Source organism: Engraulis encrasicolus, chromosome 15 (genome assembly GCF_034702125.1).
Source record: "Engraulis encrasicolus isolate BLACKSEA-1 chromosome 15, IST_EnEncr_1.0, whole genome shotgun sequence".
Lineage (NCBI taxonomy): Eukaryota > Metazoa > Chordata > Actinopteri > Clupeiformes > Engraulidae > Engraulis > Engraulis encrasicolus.
This window is the reverse complement of record NC_085871.1, coordinates 54430100-54448517: the sequence shown is the minus strand read 5'-3', so window position 1 is coordinate 54448517 and position 18418 is coordinate 54430100. Positions and strand designations below refer to the sequence as shown.

Below are 18418 nucleotides of genomic sequence, written 5' to 3'. Positions count from 1 at the left end.
CATTAAAAGATTGCGATGTGCATTGTATGGAGAAAACCTTTCCTGGGTAAATTTTAGGATGTGCTTCTCCTCAGAGATTTTGATAGGAAACTAGAACTAAACTGTCTCTGTTCTCCTGGCTTTCTCGTAGTGATTGGAAGTTGGCTCTAATAAACCCACCCTAAAGTTGTTGACCACCAATATCAAATAAGGTTTTGTAAGAGAAATGACACTTTACCCGCGCTGTTCTTCAGTCTCATTCACGGACAGTTACGCCTACAGAGTTTTATATTGACACCATGGAGAGCAAAAGAGAACATGCCTTGAGATCGGTGTTGGGATTCCTACAGGGACAGAGTATTTGGACCATAGGCTACAGTCTATGATTTGCAAAGGAATTGGATAGGCGATTTGATGAACCCAAGGAGGTCTACTAATTCGCAGAGTGCTCTCGAGAGGCAACTGGTGGGTAAGTCATGTTTAGCTTACTACTTGTAATGGCACCGCCGAGTGCCTCGATGTTCAATGCGGTTATGGCAAATTATGTTGTCGTAAAGTTACTGAAGTGCTTTTGTTGTGCGCAGCGTATCCCACTGTCGGTTGTAGAGAAGAGAGGTGAGAGCTGGTGTTTTATGTGCTGTAATCAAGGACGTCTTATTTATCTGTTGTTGTGGTCAATGCGGGATAAGTCATTTGTGGCAGATGGACAAACGCTATAGCTGACGTTAGCTAACAGTAGGTCGCTTGTGACAACAAGCAGGGATAGAGAAAGACAGCGCATTTGTTGTTGTTTAAGTTATTATTCTCTTCTGTCGTGCAGAGGGCTGGGCTGATGGGATGGACTACGTGGAAACTCTTACTATTTTGTGACGCTTGTCTGTTAGGCTACAAAAGGTCTCCGGTTTTGTGGTGATGGACTTGCACTGGAATGGTTGGTAGCCGATATCTGAGAGCATATCCGAGGTTTCATACTATGCAACCTGTCCCTTCTCTAGAACTAGTGACCCCTTGCATCGTACATCTCAAAACAGTTTGGGATTTTTTTGTGGAGCAAACTGTGTCCCTTTTACACGTTTCACTTGCTGCAAACCTCATCATGGCCTATTAAATAGAGCTAGGCAAGAACTGAAATCCATGCCTATCGACACCTCTTATTATGCTGACGTTTACCTGCGCTATTCCAGAGATTCTCCGGCTATTTTTTTAAACTCTCTCTGGCTATTCTGTATTGTGCCTCCCTAATCAACATCCACCCACCGCTACTGGGCTGGCATAGGCTACTTTTGATAAGAATTATAGGCATCCGGTTAAATCTGCCAGGATGGATAGCCCATCTGAGTGTTTGTGGGTGTGTTATTATTTTTGAGAATAGCTGTGTAAATCAAGGGGAAATAATGAGTACGCCTATTCTAAGATAAAGTCCACGAAAATAGACTTAATATGGCCGTTAAACACGACAGGAACGTTAAGAACGAACGTTATTTTTCGTTCCGAACCGGTTCAGGAACGATATTTTTGTGGGGGAACGATTGCAGGAACGAAAACGTTAAACTGAAACTTGCCTGAACCGTTCGGAACGGAACGTTTGAAAAATAATTTCGTTTTCAAGCCCTGCTTATAACATCATCTTTATATGTTATTTCAATCTCTTCAGAGCACAATTAAACAATTTCTAAATTAATGTAACATTATTTAATCCCCATATTTAGGCGTTAAAGAAATGTCCTCTAAAATGGACATTGGTAGTGACATCTTCCATTTTGTTAGTATTTTTCTAGTCAGAAAGTCAGTATCAGAATCAGAAGGAGAGACACTTTACAGCACATTATTGATAAATAATCCTAGATGTGATGTTTGAGGAAGATGCTGAAGGTTCAGAGACCTCTTAGGATTCATTTCAAGCAGGAAAAGTAGAATCAGAATAAGCAGAACTTTTCCTATTGATGCATTTGTCGCCCCATGTGGAGCATGACTCTGATGTGTGTCTGAACTTTGCAGGACAATATTTCAACCAAAAATTAAATTAAGACTAAATTAATCCTATAGACATGAACACATGTTTGTTCCAGAGATAATAACCCATATTTCACACATCAGAACTATAAAATTAGTCAACTCTGGTGAAAGTTCTCAGTTGAGGGACCACATGTCATTCAAGCTTCAACTGCAAGTCCAGTTGCTTAAAACAAAATTGCTTTGACTTGAGATGACCTGCATGAATGATAATGGTCACAGACACATCCAGTTTCCACCTCAAACCAATAAAACACTCATTGTAAACTCATAAATGCTCAAATTTACTAATTATTAAACTTTTTTCATCCAGATTGATTGATAGCAATTAAGGTACATTTTCAATGTACGGCCTTCCAATGTCCACTGTAATGGACACATTAAATCTTTAAAATGAAAAATAAAAATTCGAAAAAAATGTTGTCAATCTCATTTTTTGCCTTCAAACAATTGGGGGAGTGAAAAAAAACAAAGATTTTTAAACTTTTTTCCCCCTGGTAGTCAGGAGGATATAGAAAAAAATATGTATATTCGAACGAAATAAATTAATATTCGAATAATTTACAAAATATTGCGCAGGGCAGCGCGCGCATTGATTCTCCTCCGTTAAGTGTCCATGGTGCGTCCCTTAGGCCTACTGGCCTGTGTCTCTGCTGCAGTCACATGTCACAACAAGGAAGCAACTGCAGAGTTGCTTTGTTGAAAGAGAGTAGCTTCGTGCAGATTGTTTTGACATTTGAGTTCTTATTGCTGTTCGAACCACATTGTAAGAAGTTGTCGTCTCTCGTGAATGACTTACAACGTGGAGCTCTACACCCCCACCCCAAACTATGCTCGGAATAAAAGTGGGCCGAGTGACAAAGTGGTATGGAATCTGGAGAGGTGTGAGTTAGCACCATGAAGTCGCAATATAGCTTTTTGTAGCTACAGATAAGCGACTGGTCTTCACATTTTTTGCACCGTCCGCCACAAATGCTGCCTTAATTGTTTGAATTGGGTACGACATGCACGAGACCAAAGCAGGCGGCATCAAGGAGTTTGTCAACGCATCAATGGAATGGATGGAATGGAATTTTAGTTGGAGAGGTTGGGTGACGCTAGTGTGTGTGTGTGTGTGTGTGTGTGTGTGTGTGTGTGTGTGTGTGTGTGTGTGTGTGTGTGTGTCTGTTCACGCGTGTGTGGGTAAGTGAGAGAGAGGGAGCGCGCATCTGCAAAGGTGCCGTTGTGAAAGACTATCTGGGTCCACGTACCAACTCCAGGTGATAGAAACACAACGTTTGGTCAAAACGAAAGTCTATCAATCCTGGTCTGAATGAATACGCCCTAAATTAAGAGTGACATTTACTGACGACCAAATAACATTGCTTCTAACATCTACAGTCGCCAGTTACGGACCAAGATAGTCTTTCACACCGTGTTTGTCTGATTATCATCGACGTTCAAAGTGTTGCGCCACTAGGAGGGCACAGCCTGACAAGTGCCGTGTGTCTACTTCGAGTTTGAGTTGTTCGTATCTCCAGCACAAAATAAACGGGTAGAACGACCTGCAATAGCCTTTTCCCCACTGTCTAAATGTCTATTCCAGTGCTCGTTTTTTGCGTGATTTTCTCCGTGGGAAAAAAATATTAATTAATTAATAATAATATTCGAATGTATTCGATATTCGGACCATATTTTAAGACCCATATTCGAATTTAATTTCAGGGGAATGTTACCAGCCCTAAGAGAGAGAGACACACACACACACACACACACACACACACACACACACACACACACACACACACACACACACACACACACAAACACGCACAAACACACACAAACACACACAAACACACACACAGAATGAGGCTGATGTGGAGACCAGGAGAAAACACACGTGTCCTGCACGAACGCACGCACGCATGCACGCACACACACACGCACACACACACACAGTAGACACACTAATCACTCAGGCTGATGTGGAGAAGTGGAGACACAACACACTGGTGTCCTACTGTATATAGACACACACACACGCATGCACGCACACACACACGCACACTTTCGGTTCAACCAAGTATTTGCAGCAATATGATATCCCCAGTTCGAGGAATGACAGATGTGTCAACTCTGCTATCTCTAAGCTGTCAGATTACATTACGTTACGTTACACTTAGCTGACAGTTTTATTCAGAGACACTTAAAGTTACTATTTTACAGGCTGGTACAGTCCCTGGAGCAATGTGGGGTTAGGTGCCTTGGTACAGGGTATTGGTTACAGTCCCTGGAGCAATGTGGGGTTAGGTGCCTTGCTCAAGGACACGTCAGCCATGGATGGAGGTGTAGGGAGAGGTCAAGTGGAATTTGAACCTACAACCCCCAGATTGAGGAAACTTTATCACCCTACATCAGGTGTGCAGAATTATGAGGTCACTCTATCTATCTCTATGTAGAGAGTTACTTGTGCACAATCCCTGGTGCTGAACAAAAAGATTACGTATTTTTGGAAAAAAAGGTTCGCACACTTTGGATTTTTTCTTCTTTTTATTTATCCATTCATTGGCAATGACGTTTCGACCTCTCGGTCTTCCTCAGATTCACTAAGATTCATTATAATGTGTCAAGCCTGTGTTTGTTAGTGAATCTGAGGAAGACAGAGAGGTCGAAACGTCATTGCCAATGAATGGATAAATAAAAAGAAGAAAAAATAACTTAAAGAAGAAAAAATCCAAAGTGTGCGAACCTTTTTTTGGGTCATTTCACGTGAAATCAGACACTTTGGGACCCGACCGACCCGGATTTCGATCATACTTGGTGTGCCTTTTCAGTAGCAAGGTAGCACCCCAGAACTGCATTGGTTTGAATCTGACACTAATATTAAGGGAGAAACAGACTAGGAAAGGTTCACATGTGAGGGTAGGACACTATACATTCAGCCTTGAATATATCAGTCAGTGTTAGTCACAAAAAGATGCCTGTGGTGTTGTTTGAAAGCTCTTTTCTGGCTCTACATATTACACAATCACCTTGGAATACAACTACTCTCAGAATATGAATTATGATTAATTGAAAAATTAAAAATTGAATATCTAAAAAACTCATATTTTAAAATGGCCAGTTCCTTGTCCAAACGTAGCCGGCAATGTCATGAGCAGCACCTAAAATGCTGGTGTTCGGTTTGTTATTCATTTCAGAGAGAAGTTGACTCACAAATATGGCATCATACAGACCACTTACTAATAATATGGTAATACCATAGTAGCATCACATGACAAAACAAAAACAAAACAAAAATGGTCAGTGTCCATGGTCCCAGGTTTCAGAAACTAAGGCAGAGGTCCATTTATACACACCAAATGATGATATGTGAATGTTTGAACATTCCTTCTCTGTGTACCTGTGCCATCTTCCCATTACCGTACTTTAAAGAGATAATAAATGGCTACACTCTCATTTTGTACTCTACCAGTGCATTTGAAGCAACAGCTGTGTCTTTTGTAGATAGTACGTCCCGTTGCAGTTACAGGTTCCACTACCAGAAGCACATCCTGATGATCCATGACAAGTCTATCTGGTCTGAAGGGAAAAGTGAAGGATGGAGATGGCCCATGAGGATGCAGGAAGTTCAGTTTCACCTCTACAGTGCTCTGCATACATTCCTCAGCACATGCTAGCCACCAGTTGCCATCATATACAGCTACAACATACCCTTTGATGCTTGAAAATGTAACACATTCCTTTACTGAGCTCACTCTTTCAACTCTGCCTTCTCTGAATGCTGAAAATGGCCTAACTTCCACTGTGTCCATTGACAATGGGCAGAAGCTGTGTAGTTTTTGAGTACCTGGAATAGTTCTTGCAGATTCAAACCTTTTCAACAGGTTCTCAGCTTCATGATGGTACATCTCTGTTGTGGCAAACTGAATTTGTCAAGGATAATGTCAAGAACATCCATTGCCAAACAGTTGGTATGGCGTTACAATTTAATTGTCAATAGGACGTTGCAGACTTCCTGCACAATATAAGAACCTTAAAAACATAACAAATTTGTGCCACCACGAGGCAGATTTTCACATACCTGCAGAGTGGCACTTTTTTGCCACATCACATGGCAAAGGTCCATGTGATGGCGTTGGAGGGACAGTTAAATGGCTTGCTGCACGAGCAAGTCTGCAACGTCCTATTGACAATTAAATTGTAACGCCATACCAACTGTTTGAATTTGTCAAGGATAATGTCAAGAACATCCATTGCCAGTTTGCCACAACAGAGATGTACCATCATGAAGCTGAGAACCTGTTGAAAAGGTTTGAATCTGCAAGAACTATTCCAGGTACTCAAAAACTACACAGCTTCTGCCCATTGTCAATGGACACAGTGGAAGTTAGGCCATTTTCAGCATTCAGAGAAGGCAGAGTTGAAAGAGTGAGCTCAGTAAAGGAATGTGTTACATTTTCAAGCATCAAAGGGTATGTTGTAGCTGTATATGATGGCAACTGGTGGCTAGCATGTGCTGAGGAATGTATGCCGAGCACTGGAGAGGTGAAACTGAACTTCCTGCATCCTCATGGGCCATCTCCATCCTTCACTTTTCCCTTCAGACCAGATAGACTTGTCATGGATCATCAGGATGTGCTTCTGGTAGTGGAACCTGTAACTGCAACGGGACATACTTATACATTATCTACAAAAGACACAGCTGCTGCTTCAAATGCACTGGTAGAGTACAAAATGAGAGTGTAGCCATTGATTATCTCTTTAAAGTACGGTAAAGGGAAGATGGCACAGGTACACAGAGAAGGAATGTTCAAACATTCACATATCATCATTTGGTGTGTATAAATGGACCTCTGCCTTAGTTTCTGAAACCTGGGACCATGGACACTGACCATTTTTGTTTTGTTTTTGTTTTGTCATGTGATGCTACTATGGTATTACCATATTATTAGTAAGTGGTCTGTATGATGCCATATTTGTGAGTCAACTTCTCTCTGAAATGAATAACAAACCGAACACCAGCATTTTAGGTGCTACTCATGACATTGCCGGCTACGTTTGGACAAGGAACTGGCCATTTTAAAATATGAGTTTTTTAGATATTCAATTTTTAATTTTTCAATTAATCATAATTCATATTCTGAGAGTAGTTGTATTCCAAGGTGATTGTGTAATATGTAGAGCCAGAAAAGAGCTTTCAAACAACACCACAGGCATCTTTTTGTGACTAACACTGACTGATATATTCAAGGCTGAATGTATAGTGTCCTACCCTCACATGTGAACCTTTCCTAGTCTGTTTCTCCCTTAATATTAGAGTCAGATTCAAACCAATGCAGTTCTGGGGTGCTACCTTGCTACTGAAAAGGCACACCAAGTATGATTGAAATCCGGGTCGGTCGGGTCCCAAAGTGTCTGATTTCACGTGAAATGACCCTTTTCCAAAAAAACTCTATCAGAGGTAACAGATTGTGTCTCTCTGCCATCTCCTGCTGCTGATATCTTCTCTATCTCCACTCACCAGGATAAAGGCCAACGTTTACCACCGTACCTATATAGGCCTGGAGAGGTCAAAGGGCAAATTTCACCACCATCCTTACATGGGCATAGAGGGGTCATTAGGGTTCACCAGGGGCGGATTATGACTCTGATTACGACTTTGGGCCACTTTTTAAAAAGAAAATACAGTTAAAACTGCAATCCTAAAACTATTCAAATAGAACTATTAAACTGCAAGCCATGCATGTTGCTAGTCTCCAAGAAGGTGTTGGTTTTTAGCTGCTGTTGAAAATACAGTACAGTTGTTAAAGATGCAATATGTATCGCAGTGTTAGAATGAAAATAAAGAGGCTTGGGCTTTTCAGGGCCCCCTTGGTTCTTGGGCCCCTGGGCCTGGCCCGGTAGGCCCCTGCAGCAATCTGTCCTGATAGAGGCTCCGTGAGGTTATTAAGGTTCACGCCTCCTGCTGCTCACCTGCTCTCATCAATACAGGTGATAAGTGAAGCTTCCTAGGCCAGACAACAGAGAGCCCCGCCCTCAATGGGCCCCTGGGCCTGGCCCAGTAGGCCCCTGCAGTAATCTGTCCTGATAGAGGCTCCGTGAGGTTATTAAGGTTCACGCCTACAGACACTGAGAGAGCCCCCCCCCCCCTCCATGGGCCCCTGGGCCAGACAATAGAGAAAGACCCCCCCTCAATGGGACCCTGCGCCAAACAACAGAGAAAGCCCCCCCACCCCAATGGGCCCCTGGGCCAGACAACAGAGAGAGACCCCCCCCACCTCAATGGGCCCCTGGGCCAGACAACAGAGGGCCCCTGGGCCAGACAACAGAGAGCCCCCCCCTCAATGGGCCCCTGGGCCAGACAATAGAGAAAGACCCCCCCTCAATGGGACCCTGCGCCAAACAACAGCCCTAGGGGGACATTGACAAGGATACAGCTGAGGGCTCGGTGCTCAGCTGCCATTAGAGAGCACGAGTTTACTTCATTTATTAATACTAAGGGGGGGGGTGTTTGCAAGCTTAAGATGATCTCCAGGGGGGGGGGCGTTTATTCAAAAGAGCTTGAGAACCACTTGGCTAGATCTTCTGGGACACTTTGACTCCAAGTCCCCTGGACACAGTTATCTCTCCCCGGAGTTCCTGATAGAGGCTTCGTGAGGTTATTAAGGTTCACGCCTCCTGCTCACCTGCCCTTATCAATACAGGTGATAAGTGGAACTCCCTAGGCCAGACAATAGAGAAAGACCCCCCCCCCCCCCCCCTTCGTGAGGTCATTAGAGTTCATCTCTCCCTCCTGCTCACCTGTTCTTATCAATACAGGTGATAAGTGGAACTCCCTAGGCCAGACAATAGAGAAAGACCCCCCCCCCCTTCGTGAGGTCATTAGAGTTCATCTCTCCCTCCTGCTCACCTGTTCTTATCAATACAGGTGATCAGTGGAACTCCCTGGGCCAATACAGTTGTCTAAAGTCTGATTTTAACGCAATATGAGAATGCAACTATAATAGAGGCTAGAGCTTCAGGGCTGCTCAGTGAGGTCACTAGAGGTCATCCCTCCTCACCTGTTCTTATCAATACAGGTGATCAGTGGAACTCCCTGGGCCAATACAACCCTCCATCTCCCCTAGGCCTGACAACCCTCCATCTCCCCTAGGCCTGGGCCCAGTAGGCCTTCGCAGTCATCTTCGCAGTCACCCATGGGCAGTCATGGGTGAGCGGTTAGGGCGTCAGACTTGCATCCCAGAGGTTGCCGGTTCGACTCCCGACCCGCCAGGTTGGTGGGGGGAGTAATCAACCAGTGCTCTCCCCCATCCTCCTCCATGACTGAGGTACCCTGAGCCCTCATCAATATATAGGCTAGTCTGTTCTTATCAATACAGGTGACGAGTGAAACTCAGAAGAAAGAAAGCCAGAGATCACTCTGCAAGCACGCTCCCAGAGTGCACTGGGGCAAACGTTATCTCTCGCTGGTGTACAGCTGTATCAGCAGAGTCGCTACGCTGAGAACGACGACTCCAATCCAATCAATGAAGCGAATGAAAGGATTTGGAAACGTATGAAAGGAAAAGTGTGTGAACAGATGACATAACTGCTCTACACTGTACCAATGTCTTTACATGTTCTATGCATGTCTGCTGTTGCCCAGTCTTGCACTTTATATGTCTGCATGGGTATTGTATAGGCACTCTAGGTGGAATGTACTGTATGTGTACTGTCTATGTCTAATTGTCTATGTCCACACCTGAAGTCCATGTCTATGTCTGTCTGCATGGGAAAGTAAGATCCTGATTTCAATTCATTGTATGACCAGTGCATGTAAAGAAATTGACAATAAAACCGACTTGACTTGACAAGGGGGCCGGCTACGTTAAGGGGGCACTGATGTCATTACAAGGGGGCGTAAAGGGGCACTGATGTCATTACAAAGGGGGCGTAAGGGGGCACTGATGTCATTACAAAGGGGGCGTAAGGGGGCACTGATGTCTTTACAAAGGGGGCGTAAGGGGACACTGATGTCTTTGTAAGGGGGCGTAATCTTTTCACATGAGTTGTGATGAGGAACCTGAAGGAGGGTGCGTGTAGGCTTATGATGAGGTCAAGGGGATGTTGTCAGGCTTATGATGAGGTCAAGGGGTGTGTGCAGGCTTATGATGAGGTCAAGGGGGCGTTGGCAGGCTTATGATGAGGTCAAGGGGGCGTTGGGAGGCTTATGATGAGGTCAAGGGGGCGTTGGGAGGCTTATGATGAGGTCAAGGGGGCGTTGGCAGGCTTATGATGAGGTCAAGGGGGCGTTGGGAGGCTTATGATGAGGTCAAGGGGTGTGTGCAGGCTTATGATGAGGTCAAGGGGGCACTAGGGTTAGAAAACCTTATCGTTCTCTGCTATAGTCTAATCAGCAGCGATGGGGAGTTTATAGTATCAGTTGATCATTAGCAGAGCGCTAGTAGGCAGGAATTCTCCACGTTATGGAACCTTCTTCTCCTCGGGGAAGTTTACAGTTCTACCGTATCAGCTGGGTGTTAGCAGAGTGCTATCAGGAAGATAAAGTGGAAAGGTTATACAGCAGCGGTTCTCAACCTTCTCAACACATGCCCCCTTGACCTCATCATAAGCCTGTCAACGCCTCCTTGACCTCATCATAAGCCTGTCAACGCCCCCCATGACCTCATCAAAAGCCTGTCAACGCCCCCCAATGGCAACTGAGCACACCCCTTCTCAGCTGCATCGTTCTCAATGCCCCCCCTAGGGCTCCGTAACGCCCCCCTTGAGAACCACCATTTCACAGTATCAGCTGGGTGTTAGCAGAGTGCCGTCAGGATGGATGCAAAGGCCTCTCCTTGTTATCAAGGCTTCAAGTTCAAGTTCAAGAAGTTTATTGCCATCAAAGATCTGGAACTCCTATGCACAGCCAGGTTCCAGGTGCTGGTGAAGTGCAATCATCAGTAATCCACAGTAAAGAAGAAGGATCAACTGCACAATGCGAAACACGTTGTTCAACTAAATAAAAAACAGCAAAACTAAGTCCACCAGTGTGCATTGGTCCTTCTTCTTTACTATAGTTTATTGCCATGTCAACATAGTCGATTGGAAGTTGCTGTGGCACATCCCCAACATCAAATCAAATCAAATACATACAATAGACAACACACACAACAGCAAAGCACATACAGTAAACATACATGTGGACAGACATGAACATAAACAGTAAAGAGAAAGGGACGATATTTAAAGTGATACTGTCCCATTTCTGAAAATAAGCTTATTTTATTAAGCCTCCCCTTGAGTGAAATAATAGGGTTTTACCGTTGTTCTATACCTTCAACCGTTCTCTGGATAGCAGTTAACATTGAGTCCTATGAGACCAGTTAGCCGCCAGCTGGTCTCATAAGACTCAATGTTAACTGTTAGCATGGAGGTCAAATTTGCACTGCCATACTCAGTGAATGAGAACTGTTAAACCCTATTATTTACTCAAGGGGAGGTGTAAAATAAGCTTATTTCCAAAAATGGGACAGCATCACTTTAAATTGCACATTACTCTGCATATTAAAGTGCATGAGGGTAAAGTGCATAGAGAGTATTACGCTTGGTCACGTTATCAGGGTTTCTGCAGGTTATCTGCTTATCAGTTATCTACGCACCGCTGCAGAGCTCCTCAAAGACATCGCTGCTGCTGCACCCTGATACTCACGTGAAGAGATCACACCACACGTGCAGTGAAGTGCAACCTGGATTTAGACGCTACAGTCCACAGCCACATATTCCAGATGACCTAGTGTTACCTGTCCACTTCAACCAGGTGAATGCCCTAACTTAGTGTTTCTCAACGGGGGCGGTACAGCCCCCCAGGGGGGCGTTGAGAAGGATACAGCTGACAGGGGGCAGTGCTTAGTTGACATTTGGGGGGTATTAGTCCATTTAATGTTTTAATACTAAGGGGGGCGTTGTCAGGCTTATGATGAGGTCAAGGGAGGCGTTGGGAGGCCTAGGATAAGGCCAAGGGGGCGTTTGTTCAAAAAAGGTTGAGAACCATTGTCCTAACTGGACAGGTAAAACCAGCTCATTTGGAATATGTGGCACTGGACTGGTACGTCTAAATCCAGGTTGCTACTCACTGAGAGACTGGTGTCTCTCATACTCATGTAAAGGGATATTGTGTGAATAGATTGGTGCCCCCTCACGCCCCCTTGGAAAGACATCGGTGCCCCTTTACGCCCCCTTTGTAAAGTCATTGTGTCACCTGATTTCAAAATGTCCATTGTTAACACGTGTGTCATCTGTTATCATACGTTTCAAATCCTGTCCTTCACTGCATTGATTTGATTGGAGTTGTTGGCCCTCAGCCTCCTTTGTGCCACATAATTTGGCCTTTGGGTGAACATAACTGCCCACCCCAGTTAGGGGTGGTTTGAAAGGGGGGGGGTGATTATATATAATAATAAATAGTGTAACAATACTGTCTATTGCAGTTCAGCTTACCGCTACGGTGGAGCCGTTCAGGACGACCATAATTACACTCCATTTACATAGTAAACATCTGTAGTACTATAGTGCTCTTATATACAGTATGTCTAATTGTTTACCACATCGTTATACAGGCTAATACCATACTGCAGTTTAGCTTACCACTACGGTGGATCCGCTCTTGCCAACCTCTCGCCTCTCAGGTTGACCATAATTATACTCCATTTACACATAGTAAACATCTGTAGTACTGTACTTTAAACATGCTCTATAAACATTATTTATACAATAGTTAGATCCGGTCGAATTATTTCACAAATTCTGATTGGACAAGAGGCGTTCTACAAGTCACTAGGAGTGAGGGTCACATCTAATAATCACTCCGCGACCAAAGATACAAAGTAACCGTTACACCAACATTCCATTCCATCATTCCACAAAATACATACATAAACAAGCGAGAAGTAATCGAGGAAGTTGACAGGTAGCCTAGAGAAGAAAAAAAGAATAACTATGGACGAGTTTATCATTAATTTCGATCTGAAGTATGAATCAGATGAGGAGGAGAGGGAGGAAAGGGCAAACATGGAGGTTACGCCGAACATCGCAACAAGAGCTGTCAAATTAATCCTGCAAGAATTGGACTCCATAGAAAAGAGCCGACACGAAGGGAATACCGTTAAACAAACTTCGTGGGCAGTGAAGTGCTTTACAAGTTGGCTGCAAGAGCGCAAGTATACAGCGGATCTCAAAACAATAGCAAAGGCTGAATTAGGCCATATGCTTAGAGAATGTTATGGTTCGATAAGAACAGTGAAAGGGGAAATGTATGGCATTAGCAGCTATGCTGGGCTGCGGGCAGGGCTCAATCGCCATCTCAATGAGCCTCCCCTTAGCCGCAATATTAATATAATGCTGGACACTGAGTTCGCAGCGGCTAATAATGTGTTCAAAGGTGTCCTCAAACAAATCAGGAGAGCTGGAAGAGACAAAACGACACATCCTCACCACCCCATCTCAAATGAAGACCTTCTCATACTGAAAACCAGCACAGCCCTGCAGCCAAGCAACCCTAAAAGTTTATTACAGAAGGTGTGGTTTGATATCCAGTTACATTTCGGGCGAAGAGGCTGCGAGCGCAATGGGCAGCTGAAGCCTGACTCATTTACGCTGGCAAGAGACGAAAATGGTTGCCAGTACTACACCATGACGTTTAATGAAGAAACGAAAAATAACAAAAATCCGATGGAGAGGACCAGAGAGAACAACAGAGGAGCAATGTATGAGGAGCCAGTAATCCCCTCTGCCCAGTGGCCTCCCTCAAGAAATACCTGCACAAGCGATCCCGGCAGATGGGAAAGCGCTTTACCTTCATCCTAGGCGGCATGTATCTCCCACAGACGATTTTGGTACACCCACTGTCCCAGTTGGAATAAATCAACTGACCAGATATGCTCCCACGTTTGAGTTTAGGATGCCGGGACGAAGGTGCGCTACACCAACCATAGCTTAAGAGCCACGCCATCCAGAAGCTGTCAGACGCAGGACTCGCGGCAAGAGAGATCATGGCAGTGAGTGGGCATAGGTAAGCGCAACATCATCTAGATTAGGCACCATTACACACATATTTATTAAGTAATTGTTGTTTGTTTGTTAATAATGTCTCGTTATGGCATATGTTTTTTCTTGTAGGTCAAGAGAGCTCTCTTGTGAGCTATTGGCACCACCTCTATGGAGAGCAGAAAGCGGTGGAGCCATGTACTTGGAGACCATCACCAAACTGGAGACCATCAGCAAATAACGTCAGCAAAATTGGATCAGCAGCAGCTATCCACCTGTTTTTTTGTTTTTTTTATTTTTTCACCCCACCACCTGTTTCAGACTGCCAGCCAGGGCCCTTTCTCAGCGGCTGCACAATTGCAGGGAACGTTCAGATCAACGTCTACAAACAGGCAGGCAGCGCTGTGGTGCGCGTTGCGCGGCAACCAAAGACAATAACTGGAACTATTTTCCGGAGCGGAGGAACAAGCAAATACACAATCAAATAAAATAATGAATATAATTTAACATCACTGTCAATGAACTAATTGTGTTGGCAAAGGAGCTATTGTATAAAAGCAATATAACACTCCTGGTCGTGAGGTTGTTCTGGGACACCCTCACGGGTGTAATTACCTACGGCACTCAGCCTGCGGCTTCGTGCCTGCGGCGAATCACACCCGTGAGGGTGTCCCAGAACAACCTCACTCCCACTCGTGTTATATTGCTTAAGTTTAGCACCATACTATACAGGCTAATACCCTATTGCAGTTCAGCTTACCGCTACGGTGGATCCGTTCTTGCCGACCCCTCCGCTCAGGATGACCATAATTATACTCCATGCACATAGTAAACATGGTCTATATACAGTATGTCTAGCACCCTATTAAGTTCAGCTTACCGCTACTGTGGATCCGTTCTTGCCGACCCCTCCGCTCAGGATGACCTGGAAGTAGTTATAGCTGGACAGCAGGAAGCCGCCGATGATGCCGAAGATGGGGAACCAATAGAGTTGCAGACCCAGCATGGGCAGCTGTGGAGACACAGGAGACAAGGGGTTAATTACTGTTACAGTTGCAGACCCAACATGGGGAGCTGAGGAGACAGGAGACACAGGAGACACAGGAGACAGGAGATATTACAATTACTATTACATTACTATTATTACTTATTATTACTATAAACCACTATGGGGAATCAATAGAGAGAGAGAGATAGAGAGAGAGAGAGAGAGAGAGGGGGACAGGGGGAGAGAGAAGGAGAGAGAGAGGGACAGGGGGAGAGAGAGGGAGAGAGTGAGAGAGAGAGAGAGAGAAGAGACAGACAGACAGACAGGCGACAGACAGACAGAGCAGCGAGGGACACAGTTATGAATCACTTCACTCCTTCAGGATCTTTACAAATCCACTATGCAGCGATGGCCATTAACCGATACACTGGATCTTAGCATCCCCGCTACTCTGCTATGCAGCGATAGCCATTAACCGGTACACTGGATCTTAGCATCCTACTCTGCTATGCAGCTATAGCCATTAACCAGGACACTGGATCTTAGTAGTGTACTCTACTCTTATGCAGCGGTTGCCACTAACCGGTACACGGGATCTTAGCATCCATGCTAATCTGCTATGAGATGGTCGCCACTAACTGGTACACTGGATCTTAGTAGCGATAGCCACTAACCAGGGGTGCAGTTCCCAAAAACCCTTAAGTAGTACTTAAGCCTAAGTAGTACTTAAGTATGAGGGGCCGCCTAGGCCAGTGTTTCCCAACCTTCTTTGAGCCAGGGCACTTTTTCCCTTCGAGGCACACCACCAACCAAAAATGATGAAATAATGAAAACAAATTATAGTAGCCGCCTAACAATATAGTCATTCTTATAAAAGTGTCTTGAATAGCAATCAAATAAACACAAAACTGTATTTTTTTTAATCATCTTTTAAATTTCCTCTTTCAAATAAAAAGTGCACGTAACATGCCCCTTCTTAAGGAAGCTATAAACTTCAAAGTAGGCCTAGGCTTACTATTTACAAATTGTTATTCCAAAAGCATTCTATTTGCAGGAATACAGAAAAGAATGCTTATTCTGACAGTAGCAATGCTATTTAGGAAATATTTCACTGTTACAATATGTATACTGGTATGCATGTTTAATATCAATCTCTGTTCAATGCCTTGCAAAATAGAACGCTTTCTCTGATTGCGTCTCCATCCACAAAACGCACATTGGCCAGGAGTTGCGCATGTCCACTAATATCAGCCTCGTCAAGTTGCAACGCAAATTTCTCACGGATACGGATCTTTTCCAAAACCACACTTTCGATGTCAGCAGACATGTCATCAATGTCTGGAAATTGTGTTATTTGAGAGTGGGACTTTGGCTATTTCTTTAACCGCTTCAGGTCCAAGCATCTCATTTACAATGGCTTTGCAGGCAGGTAATATTAGCGTCTCTGCCACTTTGTGACTTTTTTTTTATTTAGCTACAAGTTCAGCTACGTGGTAGCTAGCTTTAAGGTTCTCTCGTTAACCCTTTTTCCCTCATAAATGTTGCTTGGTTCTCTGTTTGCTTACGCAGGCCAACAAAATAGTCTGCACTCTTGTTTTGTGAAGGGTGTTTCGTTTACATACCATGGAATCGGTGCCGTTGCTTCCTACGTACAAGTACTAACCTACGTACAAGTAGTCCTAAATCCAAAAGAAATGTAACTCTCTTTGTATTGACTCGAGCTCACAACACGGCATTTGCCTTTTTTTGACAGCTACTACAATGCAATTCGCTACCTGCTGCCACCTAGTGATAAGGAATTATTACATGATTAGGACGCCAGTCAACAGCAGACACTAGCCTACATAATGCCATATAGGCATTATAATGCTGATAATAATGAATTCTTTTTTTTTTTTTTTTTTTGGAAAACAAGAATTTTCCACGGCACACCTGACGATCTCTCACGGCACACCACACGCCGCGGCACAGTGGTTGGGAAACACTGACCTAGGCAATATATCAGACGTGAGTTTCACATCATCACTGAACATTTATAAATACACTATTTTACCTCACACATGCACTTTAACAAGCATTTTATTTGCATGTACCAGAACAAACATTATATGTAGGCCAATACAATTATTTTAGGCATAAACTTTTATTGCCTAGGTGGCCCCTCATACTTAAGTAGAAGTTTTGAGAAACACAGCCCAGGACACTGGATCTTAGTAGTGTACTCTACTCTTATGCAGCGGTTGCCACTAACCGGTACACGGGATCTTAGCATCCTACTGTACTATGAAGCGATAGCCACTAACCGGTACACGGGATCTTAGCATCCTACTGTACTATGAAGCGATAGCCACTAGTAGCCTACTAACCATACTGTACAGGCACTACCACCTACAGCATGGCATGATCCGGAATCCCTGATGTTCCAACAGGAAGTGGTTCACTGAATGGGACAAAGCAACTGTTCTTTAAAATAACTAGGCCTACAGCAGCAAAGAAGAGCTGATGACATCACTGGTACCCAGCGCTCTAAATGAAATGAAACTAAATCACCAGTCAAAATGGTTCCTAGATGTTGATCTTACTAGCAAAAGTGGTTGGTCTTTTCTACCTGCCAAACAAACATTTCACCAGCACTTGGCCGGTTGGCTGGTGTTAAAGGACCAGTTCAGTCAATTTCAATATGCTGTTGTATTGCTCACTCTACCCTTGACTTGTCAATACACGGTGATGCCACATTTTTCGGCTAAGCCCTTTCCGAGATAGGAGCTATTCTAATGGGGGCAGCGTTTGTTTACATTTTTAAAAAATGTAACATAGACCTACTCCAAATATTTTTCCCAAAAGGGATCGCTGTTTGCTAGTTGTCTGCTGATGTTGTATAACCTTTTGGATGTTTTCGGGAATAAATAAAAATGCTTTTTTGAAATGTAAACAAAGCGATGCCCCCATTACAATGACCAAGATCTCGGAAGAGGCTGAAGAAGAAAAAAAAAAACCTCAGGTACTGACAAGTCCAGAGTAGTGTGAGCATTACAACGGCATGTTGAAATTGACTGAACTGGTCCTTTAATTTAGAGCCCTGCTGGTATAGCTGATGTTTACATTTGGGTACCTCACTGGGAGTCGCGCGGCTACTCACTAGCTTGACTAGCAGCAGCTAATGTAGTCGCGCGGCTACTCACTAGCTTGGCTAGCAGCAGCTAATGTAGTCGCGCGGCTACTCACTAGCTTGGCTAGCAGCAGCTAATGTAGTCGCGCGGCTACTCACTAGCTTGGCTAGCATCAGCTAGTGTAATGTGCACATGGGACAGATAGTTACGCCTGGCGTGGGGACCTTGCCGACTAAGCTAGTCACTCACTGACATCAGATATTTACCTGTGCAGGATTTGCCCGCAAGGCTGAGATTTTGCCTGGCTGGCGGCGAATAA

At 44.2% G+C, this 18418-nt stretch overlaps 1 protein-coding gene across 1 annotated transcript in view; it reads right to left on the bottom strand.

Moving 5' to 3' along the window:
- chpt1 (choline phosphotransferase 1) overlaps positions 1 to 18418 on the bottom strand; it is a 45975-nt gene that overhangs the window by 6020 nt on the left and 21537 nt on the right. The window contains exon 5 of the mRNA XM_063217674.1: positions 14882 to 15013. Coding sequence (XP_063073744.1) covers positions 14882 to 15013 — 132 coding nt within the window. The remainder of the gene's footprint in view (positions 1 to 14881; positions 15014 to 18418) is intronic.